This window comes from Pituophis catenifer, unplaced genomic scaffold (assembly GCF_029215685.1).
Source record: "Pituophis catenifer annectens isolate HBS135680 unplaced genomic scaffold, rPitCat1.0.hap2 SCAF_1, whole genome shotgun sequence".
Classification (NCBI taxonomy): Eukaryota; Metazoa; Chordata; class Lepidosauria; order Squamata; family Colubridae; genus Pituophis; species Pituophis catenifer.
This window is the reverse complement of record NW_027256881.1, coordinates 25,971,254-25,993,949: the sequence shown is the minus strand read 5'-3', so window position 1 is coordinate 25,993,949 and position 22,696 is coordinate 25,971,254. Positions and strand designations below refer to the sequence as shown.

Sequence of the window (22,696 nt, the reverse complement as noted above, 5' to 3'; positions counted from 1 at the left end):
TTCAGAAGAGCATCACAAAAACGGTCTTCATTTCTCAAGAAAAAAGTTCATACAGTTTTATAGATAACGGGGAAATAATAAGGATATTAAAAGTTTTGTCATCTCTTCACAAGCTTGGTCCATAACTGCTTTAGTATTAATATTTTCATTTACAGAGGTGATAAGGAACATGTAGCTTCAGCTCATGTGTTTGCAATTCTTGAAGCCACCTTAAAACATGATTCCTGAAAATTGGAAGCACAGTTGCTTGCCATTTGAATGTGGAAGTCATGAAAACAGAAACACAATCTGTAAAGCAAACAGATCATAGTTAAAATATAACGCAACCCCCCAGTTTTCTCCCTCTATATGCCTATGATGTGATCCCATCCTCTGTGTGGGCTCATCTTCTATAAAAGTATTAAATGTTGCTCTTGGCTAGCAAAAAATTATCTACTTCTGTTTTTCAGATTTGTTGCTTCACAAAATTGAAGCGTTCATAGCCAATATTCATTCCTTAAAACTCTTTTGAAAAGAAAAAAAAATGTCTTTTTAAAGTGTAACACATTTCAGCTTCTCTTTTGATTCTTCATAGAGTTGCAATAACTTGCAATTAATTCTTTAGAAAATTTGCTAAATAAAGAGATCAAGGGAAGTGATCTTGACAGAAATATACAAAAACCATTATCTAGTCAAACATAGAAACATAGAAAACTGACAGCAGAAAAAGACCAAGTGGTCTGCCCTTTGAGGGTTTTTTTGTTTTTTGTTGTCAATTTATGTATTTATTATTTTTAATTATTATTTTTATGTTTTATTTATTTTTATTTTTTGTTGAATGATGGACATGTGTTTATCCCACGCATGTTTAAATCCGGTTAGTGATGATTGATCCGCTATCTCCGCTGGAATTTGGTTCCAAGCTTCCACTACTCTTTTTGTGAAGTAATACTTTCTAATATTATTTTCAAACTTCCCTCCTGTTAGTTTGAAGTTACACTTTTGTTTAAGTCCTGGGAGGCAATGCAAATGCATTCCTGATTCACTGGAGTATAAGGAGAAGGAGGGGGAAGTAGGGCACTATCAGACTTACAAGATTCAATTATTATTGACAATTTCAGTAAAAGGTAGTTCTGGTCTTCCTGTAGAGTTTCTAGTCTGATCTACCTAGTGGGGCTAATACTGGTATATATTTATCATCACGGGCCTTTCAGTATCTACAGTTTAAGGTTTCAGATCCATAAATCCAAATGATAAACAGCATCTGCAACATCTATAAGGGACAGTTCATGCATAGCAACTATAAAGTATATCTGCTTTAAAAACACTTAGATCTTATGTTGAGTTTTTCATGTTCCCTTCATTTTCATCTAAACTAGGCACCTTAAACAATAAAATAGCAAACCTTTTTTTTTTTTTTTGGAACATCTGGCAAGAAAAGGACACTTAAATTTGGGAGGTGGTATAAAACCATTAATGATTCTCCTTTATCCATCCTCCACTGTGGATATGACTGTAACTCAGTTTATTCTGAGCAGGTATCAGCCAGACTTGTTGGAAATATAATCCCCAATTTCAAGTTAGTGTGGTCCCTTGGGATTATAGAAGGTTAGCTTTAGATGAGAAAGCAATAAAATGTAAGATAATTTCCTCAGAAATAAAATTCTGGATTTGGAAGTTCATTCTCAGGTGCTAGTGTGCTTCTTAACAATTCATGGTTTTATTCATTTTCCAAACCGAATTGAGTATAAGGCTTCCTAAAGTATGTCCACCAAAGATTCCTAAGCATCCAGATATAAATACTCTCTTTACCTCATAGTTGCAAATTCCTATTTCTACTACGGTCACTAGCATTTCCTTTACCACCTTATCTTGTGAGGATTATCGGAGTGAAGCTGAGGGATGAGGAATAGAATCATAGCTTAAAAATAGAAGTGCATTTTCTACTTGGCAATACACAAATGCACTAAGTGCTCATCATAAATTTTACTATTGTTGCTGGAACTGATGTTTCCATAAATCACATTAGATGAAAGTGCTGGGTGCTTAAGTGTTATCAATAAGTTTAAATAGTGCTGCTGGTGGAATGGAACGTATTCTGTTGGCTTTACTTGGGCCTATAATAGAGGACAGTTATACTCAGTCACCATAAAATGATGATGATCATGATGATAGCAGCATTTCCTGTGGAAGCTCAGTCTCTAATCTGATCTCTTGCTTCAGCCCCAATCCAAAAAAGTTATATATAAGAATTGTCCTGGATGATGATAGTGGTGGTGGTGGGAAAAGGAATCTTCTCTGCATGTGGGATAATAGCATGTGGGAGAAGGAAAGTCATCATACAGTAATGGCCAAAATTGTGGAAACCTTTTGGGAAAAGTATTTTCTAAAACTAGTTAATAACACCACTTTTTTTTGGAGTAGTACCATAAAATTATATATCAATGGAAAGATAATTTAATCAAGAATGTAATGCAATAACTTTTATGAAAGATTTTCTATTAGAATAGCAATTACAGTATAAAGAAGAAAAGTGAAACACATAGAAAAAACAAGATATCCAAAAATTATCACCATAGAAAAAAAATGAGATATACAAAAATTATCACGTCAGTTAATACTTAGTTGGGTAACTTTTAGCATGAATTACGGCCTTACAACGTCTTCCCATGGAGTGAACCAAGTTAGTTCTGCAGCTGTTATAATGTGAAACCAAGATTGAATGACTGCTTCTATTAACTGGGTTTTATTGCTGAGTCGCTTCTGACTAACAAGTTTCTTTAATCGGCTCCATAGATTTTCAATTGGGTTAAGGTCTGGGCTATTCCCAGGCCATTCCAGCAGTGGAATATGATTATCTTGAAACTCCAAAAAAAAGTGATGTTATTAGCCATCAAACTTCAAAAGTACACTTTCCCCAAAAGATTTCCACAGTTTCGGCCACTACTGTATGTGCTGAATACATAAACTGGCCATCAGAGAAACAGTTCAACTCCTAAAATGAAAAGAGTGTTGAGGATCCTACCCAAGCCTGATTGTAAAAATCAAAATTATCAGGCTTGTCATTATCAACCAGCAGCTGCCCATTCTTGAGAATCTACTGCAGCGTGTATTAGAAAGTCTTCAGCAAAAGAAGCACAAAATCTGAAGGCAGGGCAATCGGATTATTGCAGTGATGAATCTCCTGGTATAGAAGCAGGCAGCATTTTAAGAGCTCATGGGTGCCAATTTGCATTCTGACCTTTTGGAGTGTTACAAGAAATTGGGACTTCTGCCCTTGGCCTTAAGTTATAGGTAAAAATGGAACCAGAGGCCTTGGGAAACTAAACTACTCCCATTCTATTCTTTTAAAAGCACCCCCAAACCTGTGAAATGGCTCAAACTTCTTCAGGATTCTAACATATTTTAAGTGTGGGAATTAAAGTAGCATGCCTCCATCAATCTTCCCAATCCACCTTCACCCTTAATTGGAGGGGGATGAGGGGGGATGATGATGATGATGTAGTAAACCTGTATGCCACCCTACTCTCAATGACTCTGGATGGCTCCTAACAATCAAACAAAGATATTACAAGAAAATCAGTAAAACATAAAAAGATAAAGATAAAAGATGGGAAGGGTGATGAAGTGTGAGGAGAAAAAATGGATTTGACACAAAAGCACTGCAGTCCTGGAGAGGTTTTCAGAGGGGTGTTTGCTTTGCTATCTTTTCACCCCACTGTTTAATAAAATATTTTCTAAAACTTTGCTAGTATATTACTGAATTTTATGTTACAATGAAAAATAAACTTTTATACTGCAGTGGAACTTTTTAATCCAATTTAATTACTCGTTTATTCATTTACTTTATTTAACTTACATGTTACCTGACAGTTCACAGCATAGAAAGAGCAGAACCAATATGTAATCTAAATAGAGAACATAGGAATAATCAGGATGGGCAAATCCAGTCACAGACATATTATACACCCATCATAGCCCAGGGCTTGGGAGAACCTTCTGGTGAGAGCCACCTGGATCTCAGAGGAAACTTCATTTTACTTGGCAGATACTACAATAGAGAAAATACTTGAGTCAATACTCAAGTAAACAGGCTTGATGCCATGTAGACTTTATAAGTTATGACCAGTGAATCATACCTAGAAGCAAACCCATAACCAGTGCAACTCATGAAGCATGACATACTGAGGTATGGCTATCACTGCCAATGTCACTGCATTCTGATTAGTTGTAGTTTCAAGTGGTCTTCAAGGGCGGCCCCCATGTAAAACACATTGTAGTAACTGAACTGTGATGTGCCTAGGGTATTAGTGACTAGGGAAAGGGTATCCTGATCTCAGATAAGCACAGCTGGCCCACCAGATGAAGTTCTGCAAAGGCCTTCTTGCACATAGCTGCCATCTGTTCATTTAAGAAAAAATGCATGTTTAGGAAGAAAGAAGTGTCCTACCCATGCAATGTTAAAGATGGAATTTTCTAGATCTAAGTGGTCCTAACATGCACAGTCACTTAGTCTTGGAAGGATTGAGCTGGAGATGGTTCCTCTCCATCCAACCCTACATAATTTTCAGGCACTGGGATAGAATCTTAGCAACTCACCCGGCTGGCTTGGAATCAAAATATATAATTGGATATCACCAGCCAACTGATGATATCAAACCCCAAACCAGTGAATCATCTGACCAAGTAATTCCATGTAGACATTGAATAGGAGGAGAGAGGGAGAGGGAGAGGGACACAGAGAGAGAGAGAGAGAGTCAGATCCTGTACCACACACAGAGAGGGGGCGGGGGTCTAGGAAGTAAATCCTCCACAAGCCAATACCAACTGGAACCTGCCCTGGAAGAAGTAAGAGAACCACAATAAAACAGTGGTCCCTGTTTCCAAACCCCAGAGTTGGCCCAGAAGGATATTGTGGTCAATGGCATCAAAAGCCAGTGAGAGACCAATGAGCATAAGGATTAATTCACCACCTCCACCCTGGCTCCATCTCAGATCATCAACATGTGCAACCAAGGCTGTCTCCATATAAAGTCCTAGCCTGAAATCCAAGTGAAATGAATTTTTATTCTATTCAGTCACCTCTGTTTTCATCTGCTATTTTTACCCCATTATTTGAATTTTTATTTTTATTTCTTTCACAAATATATATTTTTTTTATTCCTCATCCCACTTGACATTTGAAATAGACTTTGTTTGGAAGGGCATAGAATTTTTTTAAAAATAAAATAAATGACCATGGTTTCCAGGATATTTTCTTGTAAAGCCGTTGTATGCTTGTATTGTAGTGATCTGAGTATAACCCAGATTGTAGCACCATCCCACTGTGCTCAGCAATGAGATCAAATGTGTACTCTCTATTTGCCCCATGCTGACCTATATTCAACAGGCAGTTCTTCCATTCCATGTTCAAATCTAATGACAATAGTCATTAGATCATGTGAGTGCATTCTACAGTTTATTTCTTAAAAATGTTTGGACTCTATGGTTAGGGAGAAGTGATGATAGCAATGTTCATTTTGAGAGATCAAAATCTTTGAAGAAACCCTAGACCTCAACATATCCCACTTTCAACTACATTTATTGAACAACTTAAATCCATGTGAAGAAGAAACAATATGTCAGGGTCCAAAAACAAAGAGAAACATTGAGATTCATCTATAGATAGAAATCTTGCCAAACTAAAGCAGATCGTGTGATCACATATAGAGCAGACAACTATTAGTAAAAAGCCATTTTCACCCTCTTCCTGTCCTGCAAACCATCTAAACTACATTGTCTTTTGCTCCTCTGGAATGCACGCCCTGTCTCCTGGGAATTTGACAACATTCCATCACACAATGTGGAGTTGATCCATAACTTGGAGAAGGGAGAAGGAGAACTCCAAACTTCAAGGGAGATCTTACAAATCTGTGCATAAGCTTGGTGTGCTCTCCAGACTTGCAAGTTTTGTTCTTGGAGTTCTGGTTTGGATACTGTGTTCTAATTTGCTTTCGGTTACCTGCTTCAGCTCTCCCAATATGAAAAAGGAACTATATATGTGCCTGATGGTAGCACCATAGGGAGAAGAAGAAAAAGTCATGGATTCATCCTCTTAGTTACTGTAGATGTCTGTTCTCCTCTTACTCTTCCCCCAAAAGATATTTCTCTATTCCTATGAACTTCTTTTGCTCTTTTCATTCTTTTCTTTTATCTTGGAATTCTGGGGAATCTCTGCCAGTACCATTACAGCACCTCAGAATAGCAAAGAGTATAAAAAATATTTTATTCAGAAAGGAGAGTCAATATTCAGTCTTTGTTAGCATAAAAGAAATATCTATGGATGCTTATGTGCATCGATAAAAATGCAAAAGATAATAGAATAGAATAGAATAGAATAGAATAGAATAAGAGTAGAGTAGAGTAGAGTAGAATAGAATAGAATAGAATAGAATAGAATAGAATAGAATAGAATAGAATAGAATAGAATAGAATAGAATAGAATAGAATAGAATAGAATTTTTTATTGGCCAAGTGTGATTGGACATACAAGGAAATTGTCTTTGGTGTATATGCTTTCAGTATACATAAGGAGAATCTGAACAATCTCTGAAGAAACAGCAACTGTGAAATGTTAGTAGGGAAAAAAAGGTACCCCACAGTTAAATGTGGAGTGGGAATACAATGGGTAGTAATGTGCATTGGTTAGTAGAAAAAAATGCACTAGCAATCACCCAAATGGAGGATCAAATTTTGAGAGGAGTCTTAAAAGAGACCAAACAATATTCCTGTTGTGCTTGCCAAAAAATGTTATTACTGCAAATGGAAATTATGGCTTTACAGTGCTGAAGGCTTACTGTAGTTGGTGATTTTTGCCACAAGGCAGATACTCTTGGGCGTTACAGAAATGGAAGATTATTTATTAGAAAGCAGTTAAGGTGTTAGAAGAGATCTAGCTGGAAAGTGAAAACTGACTTCAACAGCTGATTTTTTTTTAAAGGGAGGATTTTAAAAAAAATTAAAATGATGTAACATTTTCTGAGGGCAAATGAAAGCTGGACATTTCTGCATTCGTGGAAATGGCAAGAAAAAGAGACCAAGAACAAACAGACATTGGTGTTCTGTGAGGGAAATTAAGAAACTGCTTTTGTTATAGGTAAAGGTAAAGGTTCCCCTCACACACATGTGCTAGTCGTTTCCAACTCTAGGGGGCAGTACTCATCTCCGTTTCAAAGCCAAAGAGCCAGTGCTGTCTGAAGACATGTCCGTGGTCATGTGACCAGCATGACTAAGTGCCAAAGGTGCACAGAACGCTGTTATCTTCCCACCAAAGATCTCTATTTTTCTACTTGCTTTCGAACTGCTAGGTTGGCAGAAGCTGGCAAGTAATGGGAGCTCACTTCATTACGTGGCACTAGGGATTCAAACTGCTGAATTGCCGACCTTTCAATTGACAAGCTCAGAGTCTTAGCCACTGAGCCACTGCAGTTAAAAGAAATGAGTTCACTTCAAAGAAAACAAGAGGGGAGGTTTTGTTTGATCTTCACTGTGGGTTTTCAAAAAAAAATGGGAATGGCAGAGAAATTTCCCATCTTTGAAGAAGAGCTTGTCAAGTGCAGGTAGTCCTCGACTTACTACTATAACAATTGTGCCCAGAATTTCTATCATAATGTGTTGTGGACATAAGTTGAGTCTGACTGATTTTTCAACAATTTTCACAGTGGTCTTTAAGCAGATCGCTGTGTTGTTAACCAAATCACATGGTCATTATGTGATTCCAGCTTCTCCAATGAGATGGGTTCATTTTTTGCTGGAAGTAGGCAAAAAGTTGCAAACTAGCAAATCACCAACTCCAAAGTAAATATGCACTTTTTCTTTTATAATTGTTCATATAGAATAAAATAGAATAGCAGAGTTGGAAAGGACGTTGGAGATCTTCTAGTCAAACCCCCTCTTAGGCAGAAAACCCTATACCCCTTCAGACAAATGGTTATCCAATCTCTTCTTAAAAACTTCCAGTGTTGGAGCATTCACAACTTCTGGAGGCAAGTTGTTCCACTGATTAATTGTTCTAACTGTCAGGAAATTTCTCCTTAGTTCTAGGTTGCTTCTCTCTGTGATTAGTTTCCACCCATTGCTTCTTGTCCTACCCTCAGGTGCTTTGGAGAATAGCTTGACTCCCTCTTCTTTGTTGCAGCCCCAGAGATATTGCTGAGAACACTGCTATCATGTCACCCCTAGTCCTTCTTTCCATCAAACTAGACATACCCAATTCCAGCAACCATTCTTTATATGTTTTAGCTTCCAGTCCCCTAATCATCGTTGTTGCTCTACTCTGCACTCTTTCTTGCTAATTGCTAATTTGTTCTGTTTTTAAGAGGTTTATCATCTTAAGAAACCATTTTTTTGGCTAACTTTTTAGTTAAGGGGAGGTTTTAATAATCATTTTTAGGAGACTATTTTACAAAAGTACTTTATGTTGGAATATTTTTACAGTTTTTAAAAAAAGATGAATTGAAAAATGCAAATGTCAGCACTGGAAGTATATTGTCTTCAAAGAAAAGTATTACAAATGGTTCATCAAATATTCTTGGGTTGGGTGGAGATATAAATTTATCTGAATGTTTAGAAAAGAGCACCATAGGGCATGCTTAGGAAAGCATGCCGAAGGAAGTTAGTAACAAGAATGCTCAGTTCAAGAAATGATACTACACTGAATGTCCAGTCTTTTCAATTCAGGCAAACAGAGAATACTCGGAAAGGTGCTTTTGGGGGAGGCAGGTACAATGGATGCTAGGGGAGTATTACTCTTCGGCATATTGTTACTGGCAGTAGCCACAATAACTACAGTGTGAAATAATTGGGAAATACTGTGTTCTCGTTGAGTTCAGGTTTTTAACTCTGATGTTGAGCAAATTGTAACAGCTTAATTTGCACTTAAAGTCATAAAAGAATGAAGCCCCCTATTTACAGCACACAAAAATAATCTATTTAGCATTATAAGGAAACTAGGTTATCAGGACTCATTATGCCTAAACTATGATGCCTGTGAAATAAGTAACTTCCTACTGTTGTTTGAGAATTTTTTCAGCCATTCAGAGATTAATACAAAAGTAACGTCTTATCTTATTGCAGCCAGTCCCACGAATTACGGTTCAGCCTGCCAGGATTGATGCCAGTCCTGCAAAAAGCCAACAGGTAGGTCCTTCTGAACTGTCCATGGTGCTGAATAACTACATTATTGTTACATGGAGATGGGAAGCAACAGTAATACCAAAACTACTACTAGAATAAGTAAAGAACTGAGTTCTCCAAAACATGGAGAAAGCTGTTATAGTTATTTATATGCTCGTGGTGCAGATTGGAGACATTTGTCTATGAATTATCCTGACTAAGCCCCAATGCATATTAAGCTTTCAGTGTCAGAAAGGGAAATCCCAGTTTATACCTTGATCCTGCATGAGCCAACCATTCTAATTGCTCAGTTTTCACAGATAAAGATCTAAGTCTTGTTGAATTATCAGTATCCTCTTGTAATGTCATCACTAGTGTGTCCAGAGGCCAGCACAACCGCACTACTATGCCAAATAAGCAGTATTCCATGTTGTAGGTGTGCAACGGAATAAGAAATGGGATGCCAGGTTTGGGGGCTGTATCTCTCTTCTTATCTCAGATAATAGCACATTTTAGTTCGCATAATATCAGGTGATCCACAATTTTTCTTATGATTCTTCCTTTGCAAATATCATCTTGGAGTCTATTTCCTTGCTTCAGTTGCATCTACCGCACTAAAGTCAATTCTATTTTTCTATCCTCCAAGGTCCTCTTGTAAGGACTGCACCTTCTTCTGCAGAAACATTCCTTTCCATGTGGCCTTAGATCAAAGATCTGAAGTTGCTGACTGGAATAGGGAATAGACGGAATGGGAATTTTAGTCTCCTACCTCCTTCTCCCCCAACGTTACTTTTTGGGCGATTCTCCTCTGATGTTTCTCTTTGGCTGACACACCCCTAGCTGTTTGCCCTGGCCAATGAACCCTGGACCCTCCATCCCAAATGCTTTGGCGTGGCCAATTCACAGAAGGTGGGTTCATCTTGGGTTTTTCACCACCTGGGACAGTTAGCTGACGGCTGCTATAAGCCAAACGCTTGTTAGGAGAAGGAACGGGACGGGGTGGAAAGTAACAAAGAACAGGTTCTTGTCTCCCTTCCCTTTGAATGAAGCTGGATACTTACCGCCCCTCCCCCCCGCTCTTCCCATCCTGTTCTTTGTTACTTTCCACCCCTTCCCGTTCCTTCTCCTAATGGCGGCTAACTCCCGGGCGGCGAAAAACCCAGGACGAACCCTCCTTCTGCGAATCGGCCATGCCAAAGCATGTGGGACAGAGGGTGCCATGGCCCATTGGCCAGGGCGAACAACTAGAGGCGTGTCAGCCGAGGAGAAACGTCAGAGGAGAATCGCCCGAGGAGTAACGCTGGGGGAGAAGGAGGCACGGCCAAGGGTAGGAGACCCGCGAATAGACAAGCAGCAAAGCTTATCAGGAGACATTGGAAAAAAAATCTCATGATCTCAAGAGTTTGCTGAGGGCATGGGCTGGCAAAAGCCCATGTTTTTTCAAAGTTGGCAAGTGCTACTTCATATTTATTATATTGGGCGTCTATGTATGTATGTGTAGGTATATATATCATATGCATATTATGAACTGTTAAGCATCGAAAGAGTCATTAATTCTGAAAGTGGTGGGTTTGTAGTGTTGTGGTTAACACATTTGGGAAGGAAGCCATCCTTGGCATATGGAGTTACACAAGGTGATACTTGATTTGGAAATGATGATTTATGTCTTCTGTGAGTTAAGCCAAATAACTGGGAGAGACTTATAAATCTGGCTTGTTTCCCCACTTCACATAAATTGCCTCTTTCAAACAGCAAACATATCTTTCTGTAATATAAATGATCTTTTAGTAAATAATAGGAGTCATATTTCATGTGCTATGTGCATTTATATATTAATCCTACTAGACTTTCAGCCTATTAGCCAGACTGCCTCCTTTGAGCCTGTTAATGCTCTAGCATAGAAATAAGCCACACACTCATTAGTATGTTATTCATACTATTTATTTTTACATATTTATTAACATATTTTTAGTTTTCCCATCACCCTAAGGATCTCAAAGTGGATTACAAGCTATAAAATGCATAAGATAAATAAATAAATGAGCCAGATAAAATATGCAATTCCATAAGCTGATACATTCATCCATTTTGGATATCAATGAATCCTAAATCATTAATTTTGAATGTCTCTTATCCCAAATCATAGTCTTCTTCAGACTATGAGAATTCTCACATATTGAATAATGGATGACATTTTCTTCATAGGGATGGGGAAAGGAACTTACGGACACTTGGTATTAATGAATGCAAGGCCTCTTGAGTTGTTGGTATACTCTTAAGAATTCCTGCATGATATACTGGGACTACTTTCTCTCTGTCCATGGATTATATATCCAGTAGCAATTGCAGACAATATGTCAGCCTTATGAAGTAGACCAGCTAGGAAACATGACCAGATCAGCTAATTTCATTTTATTGTAAAGCTGCATTAAAATGAAAATACAATTCTCCTTTTCCCCACCCAAGCTCCTTAACAGCCTGAGAAACTCTCCAGTTGTGGGCCCGCTATCCAGCCTCAGTATGTTGTTTCTTACTCGGCCACACCCTTGGCACTGTTGCTTTTTCCCAGTTTCCCACAGTTTTTCCCCACATACCATTACATAGTGGGGGGCATATATGCTTCCTGGAAGGGAAAAAACAACAACAGCACAAGGAAGTACAGGGAGAGGAATATGCTCTCTCTGCTTCTTTAAATTACAGAAACTGTATCTCAGAATCCAAGATGCTGGAGATCAAAGGACATTCTCTTCACTTCTGACTAAGCACTGTTAGAAAAGGGATAAAAAACCAGATCTTGGATGATGCAGGAGGGCTGCTCTTGTTTGCCCTTACCCAAATCCATCTTTCATCTTCAACTTCCTTCAAAATGTAAATTAAAATGTTGCAAGCCTCTTTAGATATGGCAACAGAAGATGAACTAGAAAGACACAAATGTCTAGCTTATCTTTATTGTGTTGTTTTATGTTTTCCGAAATGTAACTTTGACAATCTCTGACCCTTTTCTGCTTCAGGTTACCCAAGGACAAGGAAGCAAAGGACCTTTTGAGGTGGGTTTGCAGTTGACAGAGTTGGGGAAGAACCTTGAAAAGTCAACCAAAGTGCCTTTACAGCAGCCCACAGTGGACATCCAAGCACAAGATTCTCAAGAGGGTCCACCAAGTCCCTTGAGTGAAGCCTCCAGTGGATACTTCTCTCACAGTGTTTCTACAGCAACCCTTTCTGAAGCACTTGCATCAGGAAATGACCCCCATCTTCAACCCAGTAGTCAGACCTCCACCATAAATGATGCCCCCCCAATTTCAACAACCCCTAAGGTGGTGTCTTCAACAGAGAGTCCTATAAAATCATGTTCTGATTTAGCTTCTCAATGTTGCCTTCCAAAGAGGGATCCAGTTCTCCCTGGCCTTAAAGATGATCAAATTGACAAGGACAATGAGAAAGTGAGCCATAATGGCAACTTAAAATCAAGATCTGTTGATTCTGCCATTGCTCTAAATGACGATCAGGTTTCTCCCTCCCTAGTTATGGAGGATACACATTGCTGTTCTAGCTCTCCTAATAAGAAACAAATACAGTTGACACAGACAGCAGTCTTATTACCATCAGAGAGCCCTCTTTCTGTCCCAAAGGAGGCTCCCATTTATAAAACAGGACCTTCGAAGCCTCAGGCTATGGCAGACCTGTCTTCTCAGTCCAGCACTACAACTTCTCCCTTCAAAATCCAAAGAGTACGAACATCAGAACTCAAGTCCTTCTCCAGCATGTTGAGTGGGGATCCAGGAGCTTCTTTGTGTTCAGAGGAAGAAAAGAGCCGACAGAATTCAGAAGATTCAGACCAGAACAATAGCATAGATGCTGGTTCTGAAGGGAAATTGGACGCAGCAGCATCTGACTCAGAGGAAACCAATGAAATCCCAGATTGGCTGAAAGAAGGCGAATATGTAACTGTTGGCACGAATAAAATGGGCACCGTGAGATACGTTGGTCCAACAGACTTCCAGGAGGGAACCTGGGTTGGAGTCGAGTTGGATTTGCCATCAGGTAAGTGTTGAGAAAAGTTGTTGGGGTGCAGTAAGGTGTACAGCACGGGTGTCAAACTCACATCATGTGACGTATCGCGATGTTTTTCTCCTTCATGGAGCTGGGGTGGGCGTGACCTGCGCATGATGCATCTGGCCTGTGGACCGCCAGTTTGACACCCCTGGTGTACAGGAAATGGTTGTGGCTGGCTTTGGTAGTTGTTTTTCTTTCCCTCAATCCATGGGCAATTCCCTCAGACTTTTATCTCTTATTAAAGGTCTGTCTAGTTTCTTTCACTGTTCCCCAGTGTAAGTCAGCCGCACATACAGATTTTTCTTAAGACATGTAGTGCAGTGCAGGTGGAAAAAGTCACCAGCATGATGAGCCTTTCTTCTTAATGTCCAGTATTGTTTGAAATTCTGCCACCTTCTACTTGGATTGATCTCTAGTGAAAAGAGGAACCGGCCTTCATTCAGATACAGTTCCTTCAACAAGAGTGATTGGAAATAGGGTGGCCCATCCAGAGCACAGATAGAAATCTGGCTAATTGCAAAGGGTTTCTTTCCTGAGTGGCAGAAGCCACATTTTGCATCCGCAAGATTTATGGATGGATTCACTTTGCCTGGTTCAGTTTACAACATCTTCCATTTAAAAGATTGCGGTTGTGAAAAGTGCCTGGTGAATTAGTGATAGTAGCCAGAAGTGGCCAATAGTGAGCAGCTTCATATGACCAGAAGTTCTGATTGTGAAAGTACAATTCCATCAGGCTTAACTTTGTATTTTGAATAGGCAAAGAAAGCTTGAAAACATATGATAATATATTTGAATTTATTTATTTATCTATCGGATTTTAGGTAAATAAAATAATTCTAGATGGTGTACAATTAAAAACAGAAAAGTCATATAAAATATATCAATAAAAGGAAGCAGTCAAGGATAGAATAATTAAAGTTAAAAGAGTGAGGGGGTGAGGGACTTCGAGGCACTAACTAAATCCAAGGTTTCTTGGGTCTCTGCCAGCCCCATATGAGTCTTCAGACTCCCGCCCAAAGACCAGGAGAGTGGGGGTCTGCCTCCACTCTTGGGGGAGGATATTCCAAAGGACAGGGACATGTGCCTCTATTTCTGAGCTTCCATATAATGATGAAAGTCTTGATAATATATGCTGAAAATATGCCATAGAAAGTAAAATGTTTATTATAAGACTGTATCATTACTCTGAATTAATTTGTGCAACTACCACCTCAGTTAGCAGGAAGGAGAGGCTTACTTTCCTATGTAATTTTTATGGAACCCAGGAAATGTTATTGGCGGTAGAGGAAATAAGACACAGATCCACTAGGAAAGTCTCCTGTGTGCTGATGTGTAGCCAAATGCTACCATGGGGTTCTATGTCATTGGGCAACATGTAGTATCCTTAGCCAGATGCATTTATTTCACGATTTAATGAAACAACCCTTTTCAAAGAAAATCTCTTTATCTCAAAGGGAAGAACGATGGCTCAATTGGAGGCCGGCAGTACTTCAAATGCAATCCAGGCTATGGGCTCCTGGTGAAGCCAAGTCGAGTCAAAAGAGCTACAGGCTCTGCAAGGCGCCGGAGTGCTGGAATGAAACTACAGGCCACAACTGGGACCACAACTGAGCACCGGCGGAGTGGCACATTCTCAGGCTCAGCCTCCAATTTGGCTTCTTTGACTGCTTTAGCCAAGACAGAAGGAGGATCAGTTCCACAGACCGAGAAAAGTAAAAAGAACACAGAAAACAGGAAATCATGGGCTACTTGAGAGCGTTTCCCAATGGGCATGTCTACCTGGCTCACAACACTACTGTGTGAAGCTGACCCTTCCTTCCTTCCTTCCTTCCTTCCTTCCTTCCTTCCTTCCTTCCTTCCTTCCTTCCTTCCTTCCTTCCTTCCTTCCTGAATGGCCTTTCTTTGCACTACTAAGCCAGTTGGAGGAGATGGTTGATTTGTGTCAGAGTATATGCGTACTCTCAATTTCTCTTACTGAAATTTGTTGACCTTTGTCATGATGGAGTAACAATGAGACTCTTGATGCAAATGGTGACCTTTCCCAGTGTGTTCTTCCAAATCTCTCCTTTCATTCCCCGGCCGTTCAAAGGAAGTCTTCTATAAGAGATGTTGGCAGGGCTTATTTTCTAGAAAGACTGCCAAATGCTGCTTACTATCAAAACATTGTCCTTCCAAGGCTCATCATTAAACCACAGTAAACCATTGGGAATCATAGAATTTGGCAGATCACAGCCTATTGGAAAAAGTGCCTGTCTTCTTATGATCTTTAAACTGTTCTTGTTGATATCAGTGGAAAATATTGTCTCTCATTCTACTCGAATGGCGATTGGAGATTAGCCTACATGCATGTTGCTTTTCTTTTCTTTTTTTTAATTCCCAATTTTTAATTCTCAATGTGTTAGATTACAGTCTAACACAGGGGTCTCCAACCTTGGCAACTTTAAGACCCAGTCTTAGGGTCTTAAAGTTGCCAAGGATGGAGACCCCTGGTCTAACATATCTGACCTTTTCCATAAGGCTTTGCTTTTTTCCCCTCTTCTAGTGATTTATTATTATGGTTGACTGCAGAGTCAGCCAGATGTTTTGATTGGATTTGGCTTTTTTTTTTAATCAACCTATCATGTCCTTCCCAAGGACCTTGGGTAGGGAGATGTTGTTGTTTCATGTTGTTAAAGGTATTATTACTATTATTATTTTCAGCATTCCCTTCAGTGCTGTTGTATTTATAAAGTAAACCTCGGCATTGGGCATTCTTCGCCTTTGTTTTAAGTAACATAATGCAAAGAGGGAATTCAAAGCCCTAGAGGTAGGGTGGGCCTTCCTTATGATCTGGATTTTCACCAGTGATAAACCTGACTAAACTATGCTTGTCCATGTTGCTAGAGCTATATTATTTATTTGTTATTTATTGTTTTCTTTTTAAAGAGAAGCGTAGGGGATCCCTTGCGACTTACAATCAACCCACTGCCTACTGTTGCACAGAAACACACACGGTTCACGGTAATCCGCTTCTTTCCATATACTCACGCTGTCTTCCTCCTATGGAAGAAGAGGGGGTGAATTCAAAATGAATATACGTTATATATGCCTGCAGGATTTTGAGGTCACAGCTTGAATGCTGCGCATCATTTCTATGGGTGCAATTGGATCTTATCTGCAGAACTTTCAGCCAGCAATGGCTTCTCCATGGCTTGAAAATCTCTTTTGGAAAAGTCCCAAACAGGGAGATGAAATTAGCTTTGTTGCCCAGATAGAATGAGGTTTAGCTATTTTTAAAATGAGGGCAAATAGCTCAGGGGTGATTCAGATACTTTGCCTGCAGCAGGTTCCAGGTTGAACCCAGCTACAGAGAGTGCTGAGAAAGGTCCTTGCTCAACAAACACTAAGGAGAACAATTGCCAGGAAGCTGTGTTACATGGGCCAGGGGTTTGGCCTCGGATAATCTGGCTTCTGATGCTCCTGTGAAAGACTGCAGAAATGTCCAAAGTAAAATGGTGGAAATTGAGCAGAAGGATTTTATGGAGAACATTAGGCAATGGCAGACACACCTAAATGATGCCAATGAGAGGAAAAATCTTTCGGCTCCTCGGATGTAGCTAGCCACTAAAAGATATCGGAGACTGAGAAGGAGGACTGCTGGAATGTCTAAGGCAGGGGTGTCAAACTCAAGGCCCGGGGGCCGGATCTGACTCACGGGGTGCTTAGATATGGCCTGCGGGGTTGCCCTGGAAACAGTGAAGGACTGGCCTGAGCTCCGTTTTTGCTGACAGAGGGTTGCAGGAGGCCATCCCAGCTGGAAACCGAGCTTGGGAGCCCGTTTTTGCTGGCAGAGCACTTAGGCCAGCACAGCCCCCCACCCCGACACAAGTGATGTCAAGTTAGTCACACCCACCCTGGCCACACCCACTCTGCCCCCCTCCCCCACCAAGTTAAAAAACAACCCTAATGTGGCTCTCAATGAAATCAAGTTTGACACCCCTGGTCTAAGGGTTTGCTTAGCAGCCTATAAATTCTCATGACCTATATTTTTACATCCTCCTACCATATGCTGCTAATAGACTCTCTTTGTACTGGTGAGCTTAAGGAAATTGATCTAACTATTACATCTTAAATGACTTCCTTCTGTACTAATTTGATTTTCTAACTGAAGAAAACTGTTATACAATTAAAGCTGCAGCTAAGGAGAATGAGGAAACTGGCAGCAGCGCTTCGCAGTTTCCAGAGAGCCTTCATTTTCTTGCTTGCTTTGTGTATATGGAATTGGAATATTTTATGGGTGTAGAACATTTACATGATTTCAAGAGGTCTTTCTTTCCAACAAAACAAAAATCATTTTTTTTAAAAAAAAAAATCTTCCTGCCAATCCAGGCAGGATGAAATTATATTGAAGCCTTGTTAAAATCAATGCACTAATAATATTCTTAGATTTCTGCCCTCCTTCAAGATAGTTTTATTAGGTGGGTGACAAACACTAGAAAAATGGTCCACCACTGTCCTGCTTACAACTACAACTTGGACAACTACTTTCTGTTTAGTTACCTACTGTTGAATTTTAATTTTTTAAATAATTTATTTTATTAGAAGTTTTACAAAGGACATAAAAATTAACATCAACTAATAAAAATAAAAAGCAGAAAAGGTAGACAAGAAAAAGAAAGAAAAAAGATAAAAATGCAGAAAGAAAGAAGAAAAAGAAGATTTTTTTTTTTTTATGTGCAGGCCTTTTCTAAGTTTTTTACATGCACTTTATCCTAAAGCAGGGCTGTCAAACTCCCGTCCCGTAGGCCAGATGTGACACGTGCTGGCCACACCCACACCCAGTTTTGTGAAGGGGGAAAATGTCCCAATATGTCATGTGATGCTGCCTTGACAATGTGAGTTTGACACCTAAAGGAAAACAGAGCTAGCCTCACAAGAAATGCTGACAGGCTGTGGACAATTTAGAGTTTCTTTAGGGCTCTGATTTTCAAATGTTTTGAGTCCACATTACAGATCTTATTGGTTTTTAAAAAAAAAATTAAAAATCCCAGGATCCTTATCAAGAGAGCATTCCAGTGATAGAAAACTGGCTGCATGTGAGTGAACCTTTTTATTTTTGCCCTTAGACTCTCACATAAACCTCTCAAGTTTTCACAAAACTCTAGCCTTCCATGGGATGCAGTTTTAGAAACCCTGATTTAGATACTTGTAAATTTGGGTTCATTATAATCTCTCTACCTCCTCTCTCTCCATCTCTAGTGCTGAGTCTACTTCTTCTCCCAACAATGTAATCTGTATTTTATTCAGCAACCAAGGTACACTATCTACAATGCAGAATAGCTTTCAAGGATTATTTGAAAAAATAGTGAAGGAAGAGGAAATAAGAAAGTGTTGATTTAAAAGCATACTGAGGGGGTAAAGAGATTCCCACTGGTTTTCTGGACTGGAAAAGTGAACTTTACAGGACAGAGCCTTTTCCAACAGTAAAATTCTTCTCTCTCCCTCCCCCTTCCCCAATTAAGCTCTATTTCTGTTCTTAAAGCAAATAGAGCAGGGATGGCTTGGTGGAATAAGCTGAAGAGGTTTCCCCAGCTTGAGTAATCAGGAAGCTGTGTTAACAAAGGCAATTGCCTTGTTCAAATGGGTTTTGAAATATTGTTGAGGTTCTGCTTAGAAAAGAATATTCCTTTTGTTTCCGTCCATTAACTTCTAAAGCAAAAGCTTTCTGAAGTGTTTTACTCAAACCACCAGTCTTCTCTGCAACTAAGAAGTCTGTCTTAAACATTAAAATATTTCTAAAATGTTATCTAATTGATTTACTGCTGCATTCCTTTTGCACATGATTTGCATCCAACAATTTTAAGCAAAGCAATGTTGTGATGGTTGTGATAGGCATCTGTAAGACTGCCTTGCAAGAAATAACATGTAATTCCAATAGCTACAGCTGTTTCATTTTAGCCAGGCCACACCATGGTGCCTTAGTTCAAAAGCTGGTTGACCATTACCTCTCCCATATATCTCACTGGCAATTGATTTATACTGCAAGCTTGGTTTTTTTCAGTGTGTATGGTTCAGTATCCCATTCTGAATGTTTTGGTTGCCATCATCTTCCTTTGTCAAAGTTCATACCTTTGTGGAAGAGATTTGAAGATTAGAAAGTGGTGAAAAATGTGCATGATGAGCATGTGCACCATGCAGCCTTCATAGAGAGGCTGTGTTATTTCAGTCTTGTCTGTAATATGTCAGAATTGGAGAATGACCATATCATGTGATGAGCAACATTAGTAGATCAGCCATGTAGTTGGAGTAGTTCCTTATAGTGAAACTAGGATAATGAATGGCTCTGTTTGTAAATTGCCCTGACAATGTACAAAATTCTTATGTTGAGATAGTATGGCATTGTCACTTAAAAGTTCTTAGGATCTAGGTTCAAACTCCCATTTATCCCCAAAGTTCACTGGGTGCCAATGGAAACTTCTACCAGATCTTTATCTAATAGGCTGCTTGTTACTTACTTCAAGTAATTGAAGTAATTTAAATGGAATTTAAATTAATCAATGCAAAAATTATATAATTCTCTTCTACATAAGTCTTCCTTTTATATCACTCTTCATAATCTTGATTGGTGCTGACTTATATGTTGCACCCATTGCAACATGCTAGGCAATGTTTAATAATGACAATTGGCACTCCATGGAATATAGGAGCCTGCATGATTCAAAGGCATCATCCCTTTGGTAGATTCTGCTTGAAAATTGAGATTCTTCATGGCAGATACAACATCGATTTACAGTTCTTACACAGTTCCTTTTCAGTGTCACAATGCCTTTCTTTTGGGCAGAAAAGTGGGATAAACTAATATTATTTTGTATCAGAATTTTAAAGTCATTTTTACAGAGATGAGGCCAAAAGCCACATGGAAAGCTGTTCGGCATGACAATATTCGCAGGGCCTCTCATGACTCTCATCACTGTCCATCTAACATAACTTAATGTTCACAGTTAAGGTATCCTGAAAGACCTAATGTACGAATAGAAGATGAGCTTGTATTTGGAGAGCAAGTTCACCTTCCAAGCAACTCTACCCACTAGGCTATTCAAAGCATTTCATTGCCTGGACACTAACTTCCTGTTTTTGAGAAGCTGTTTCTTGTCTGTTGATTTGTCATTTTGTAAATGTTGGGAACCTGTATATAAAGAACAAATGTTGAGACTGGTTTTCCAGAAGTATTGTTGGTTGTACCTTTTTAAAAGATGCTAAAATCCAAAGATTCTTGTAATGAAGTGTAAAGTTTGTAATGCTCTCTCTTGTATTATATACTAAACTTGTAATATTGTACCATATCTGTGACAAATGTTACCTAAATAAAATACTTTCCTTCTGTCAAGCCTCGTTCCTCTTTTTCACCCTTCTTTTCTTTGTCGACTAATGCAGAATTGTTGGTTTAACTAGATTGGAATGAAAGATTCATACAATACACATAGTCCAGGTCTCTGTTTGCTTAAAAGAGAAACGCAATTATATTGTCCAGCACGTGTTCTACAAAGTGAACAGATTTTGCACTATTTTTCTTTCTTTGCAAAGTTTACCTTAAGGTCCTCTGTGTGTGTGTACACAAAAAAAACCCTGCTTATTTTTTTCTTTCCTACTGAGAGATTAAAAATGTACCCTATAGCACAAGGTAGATATAATTATAATTATATTGTTTATTATCGGTCGGACACGACTTTGCAACTAACAATAATTGTTTATTATATTTTTCAAGATAGATGAAACTAAATTCCCTCATCATGCCAGATTGAGCTGTGGTGCTCATTTTATGGTGCTGTGGAATGGTGGTTTTCGTATATTATTTTTCCTCAAATGAATTTGTAGGTTTTACTGATTGGAGCCCCAGCCATTTTCTAATGATATACAAACTGCATAACTCGTTCTAAAAAGAATTCTGCTGGACTGAACATAGCTTAGGTTAAATAACTTACAGCTATATATTTACAGCTATACATACAAACATGTGCATCACACTACGAACTTTTGCCCCGTACAACTTCCTTTGCCATTTTTGTAAGCTAAATAACCCTCCATTCCTTGCAAATATGGTTTTCTTAATGAAGCTGCTCTAGCCATGGAGGGCATTGCCATTTGGTTTAGTGGCTAGAGTAGAGTAGAGTAGAGTAGAGTAGAGTAGAGTAGAGTAGAGTAGAGTAGAGTAGGAGTATTAAGTATATTTGCCACCTTATAAAAATAATAAAGATGGGATACATACAACAAATAATGTAAGCCTGGTATTAGCAGTTTAAAGTCAACGTAGGGGGTTTTTTTGCCTGATAATTGCCACACAAATATCAAAATTTAGGGAAGTGACCACCAGAAATCCTAATGGTGTCCTGATAAATCACTGATTGTGTGTTCATGCCGTGTTGCGCATTCTGTTTGTTAGGACTTCTTTCTAACTTTCAGTACGTAATACATTTCTTTAAAGCTCATGTGTCATGCCATTAATCTGACAAGAACTTTTAACCCCTTCACTAACTTCTATACTAAAAATATGTGTAATGTGTATTGTACTTGCACAAAAAAAAAGTCACCATGCTATTCACCCTTCATATGTTTTGTTCTTGTTTTAATGGAATGTCAGTTTGCTTTGCTTAGTTTTGAGAGCTATGTCCGATAAGCTAGAAGGAGTAAACAGGTGCTGAATGTTTAGAGCAGAGGTCTCCAACCTTGGCAACTTTAAGGCTTGTGAACTTCAACTCCCAGAATTCCTCAGCCAGCTTTGCTGGGAGTTGAAGCCCACAAGTCTTAAAGTTGCCAAGGTTGGAGACTCCAGGTTTAGAGGGTCTCCTCTCTTATCCAATCTCTCCTAAATTAGTTTAATTAATAACCTGACCATTGTCAAAAATCTAGGAAGTTTATATCTCCATTTCTAAGCTAGTTAATATTGAAATAATTTGCAAAATCTTGTCTCTGCAGGACTCAAACTAATTCTTTAGTGAGTTGTTTCATTATGCCGAACTGTTAATTCAAGCATGATTTTCAATATGTATGTATGTCAGTAGTGGGTTTCAAATCCTGGCGCTACCGGTTTGCTATTGCTTCTGTGCATGCGCAGAGTGTTTTTGATGATGTCTGGGCAGGTGGGCGGAGCCTCCTGCCGCCGCTACCGGTTCGCCCGAACCGGGGCAAACCAGTAGCAACCCACCACTGATGGATGTATGTATGTATGTATGTATGTATGTATGTATGTATGTATGTACGTACGTACGCTATGTATGTATGTAAAAATAGCCTGACATTTCCAGGATTTCTACCCTACATCTCTTCTCTACATCCAACTTCTTTATATAAAAAATAGTATTGAAATTATTATTTCCCAGTCCTAGCTACAAAGGCAAGTCTGAAGGACCAATTCCATCTTTATGTTAAAAAAGCATCAATTCCATATTGATAATTATTTTTAAAAAATCCCTTTCAGGGGGGTAACATCTGGAGTTTTCCCCTCTACTTGGTCCTACATTTTGTCAAACTACTG

The 22,696-nt window shown here is 39.0% G+C and overlaps 1 protein-coding gene across 1 annotated transcript in view; it reads left to right on the top strand.

Annotated features, from left to right (window-relative positions):
* Positions 1-15,731, top strand: part of KIF13B (kinesin family member 13B) — a 100,749-nt gene extending 85,018 nt beyond the window's left edge. The window contains exons 35-37 of the mRNA XM_070932208.1: positions 9,094-9,156; positions 12,144-13,173; positions 14,640-15,731. Of these exons, the coding sequence (XP_070788309.1) occupies positions 9,094-9,156; positions 12,144-13,173; positions 14,640-14,938 (1,392 nt within the window). The 3' untranslated portion in view covers positions 14,939-15,731. The remainder of the gene's footprint in view (positions 1-9,093; positions 9,157-12,143; positions 13,174-14,639) is intronic.
* The last annotated feature ends 6,965 nt before the right edge of the window (positions 15,732-22,696 follow it).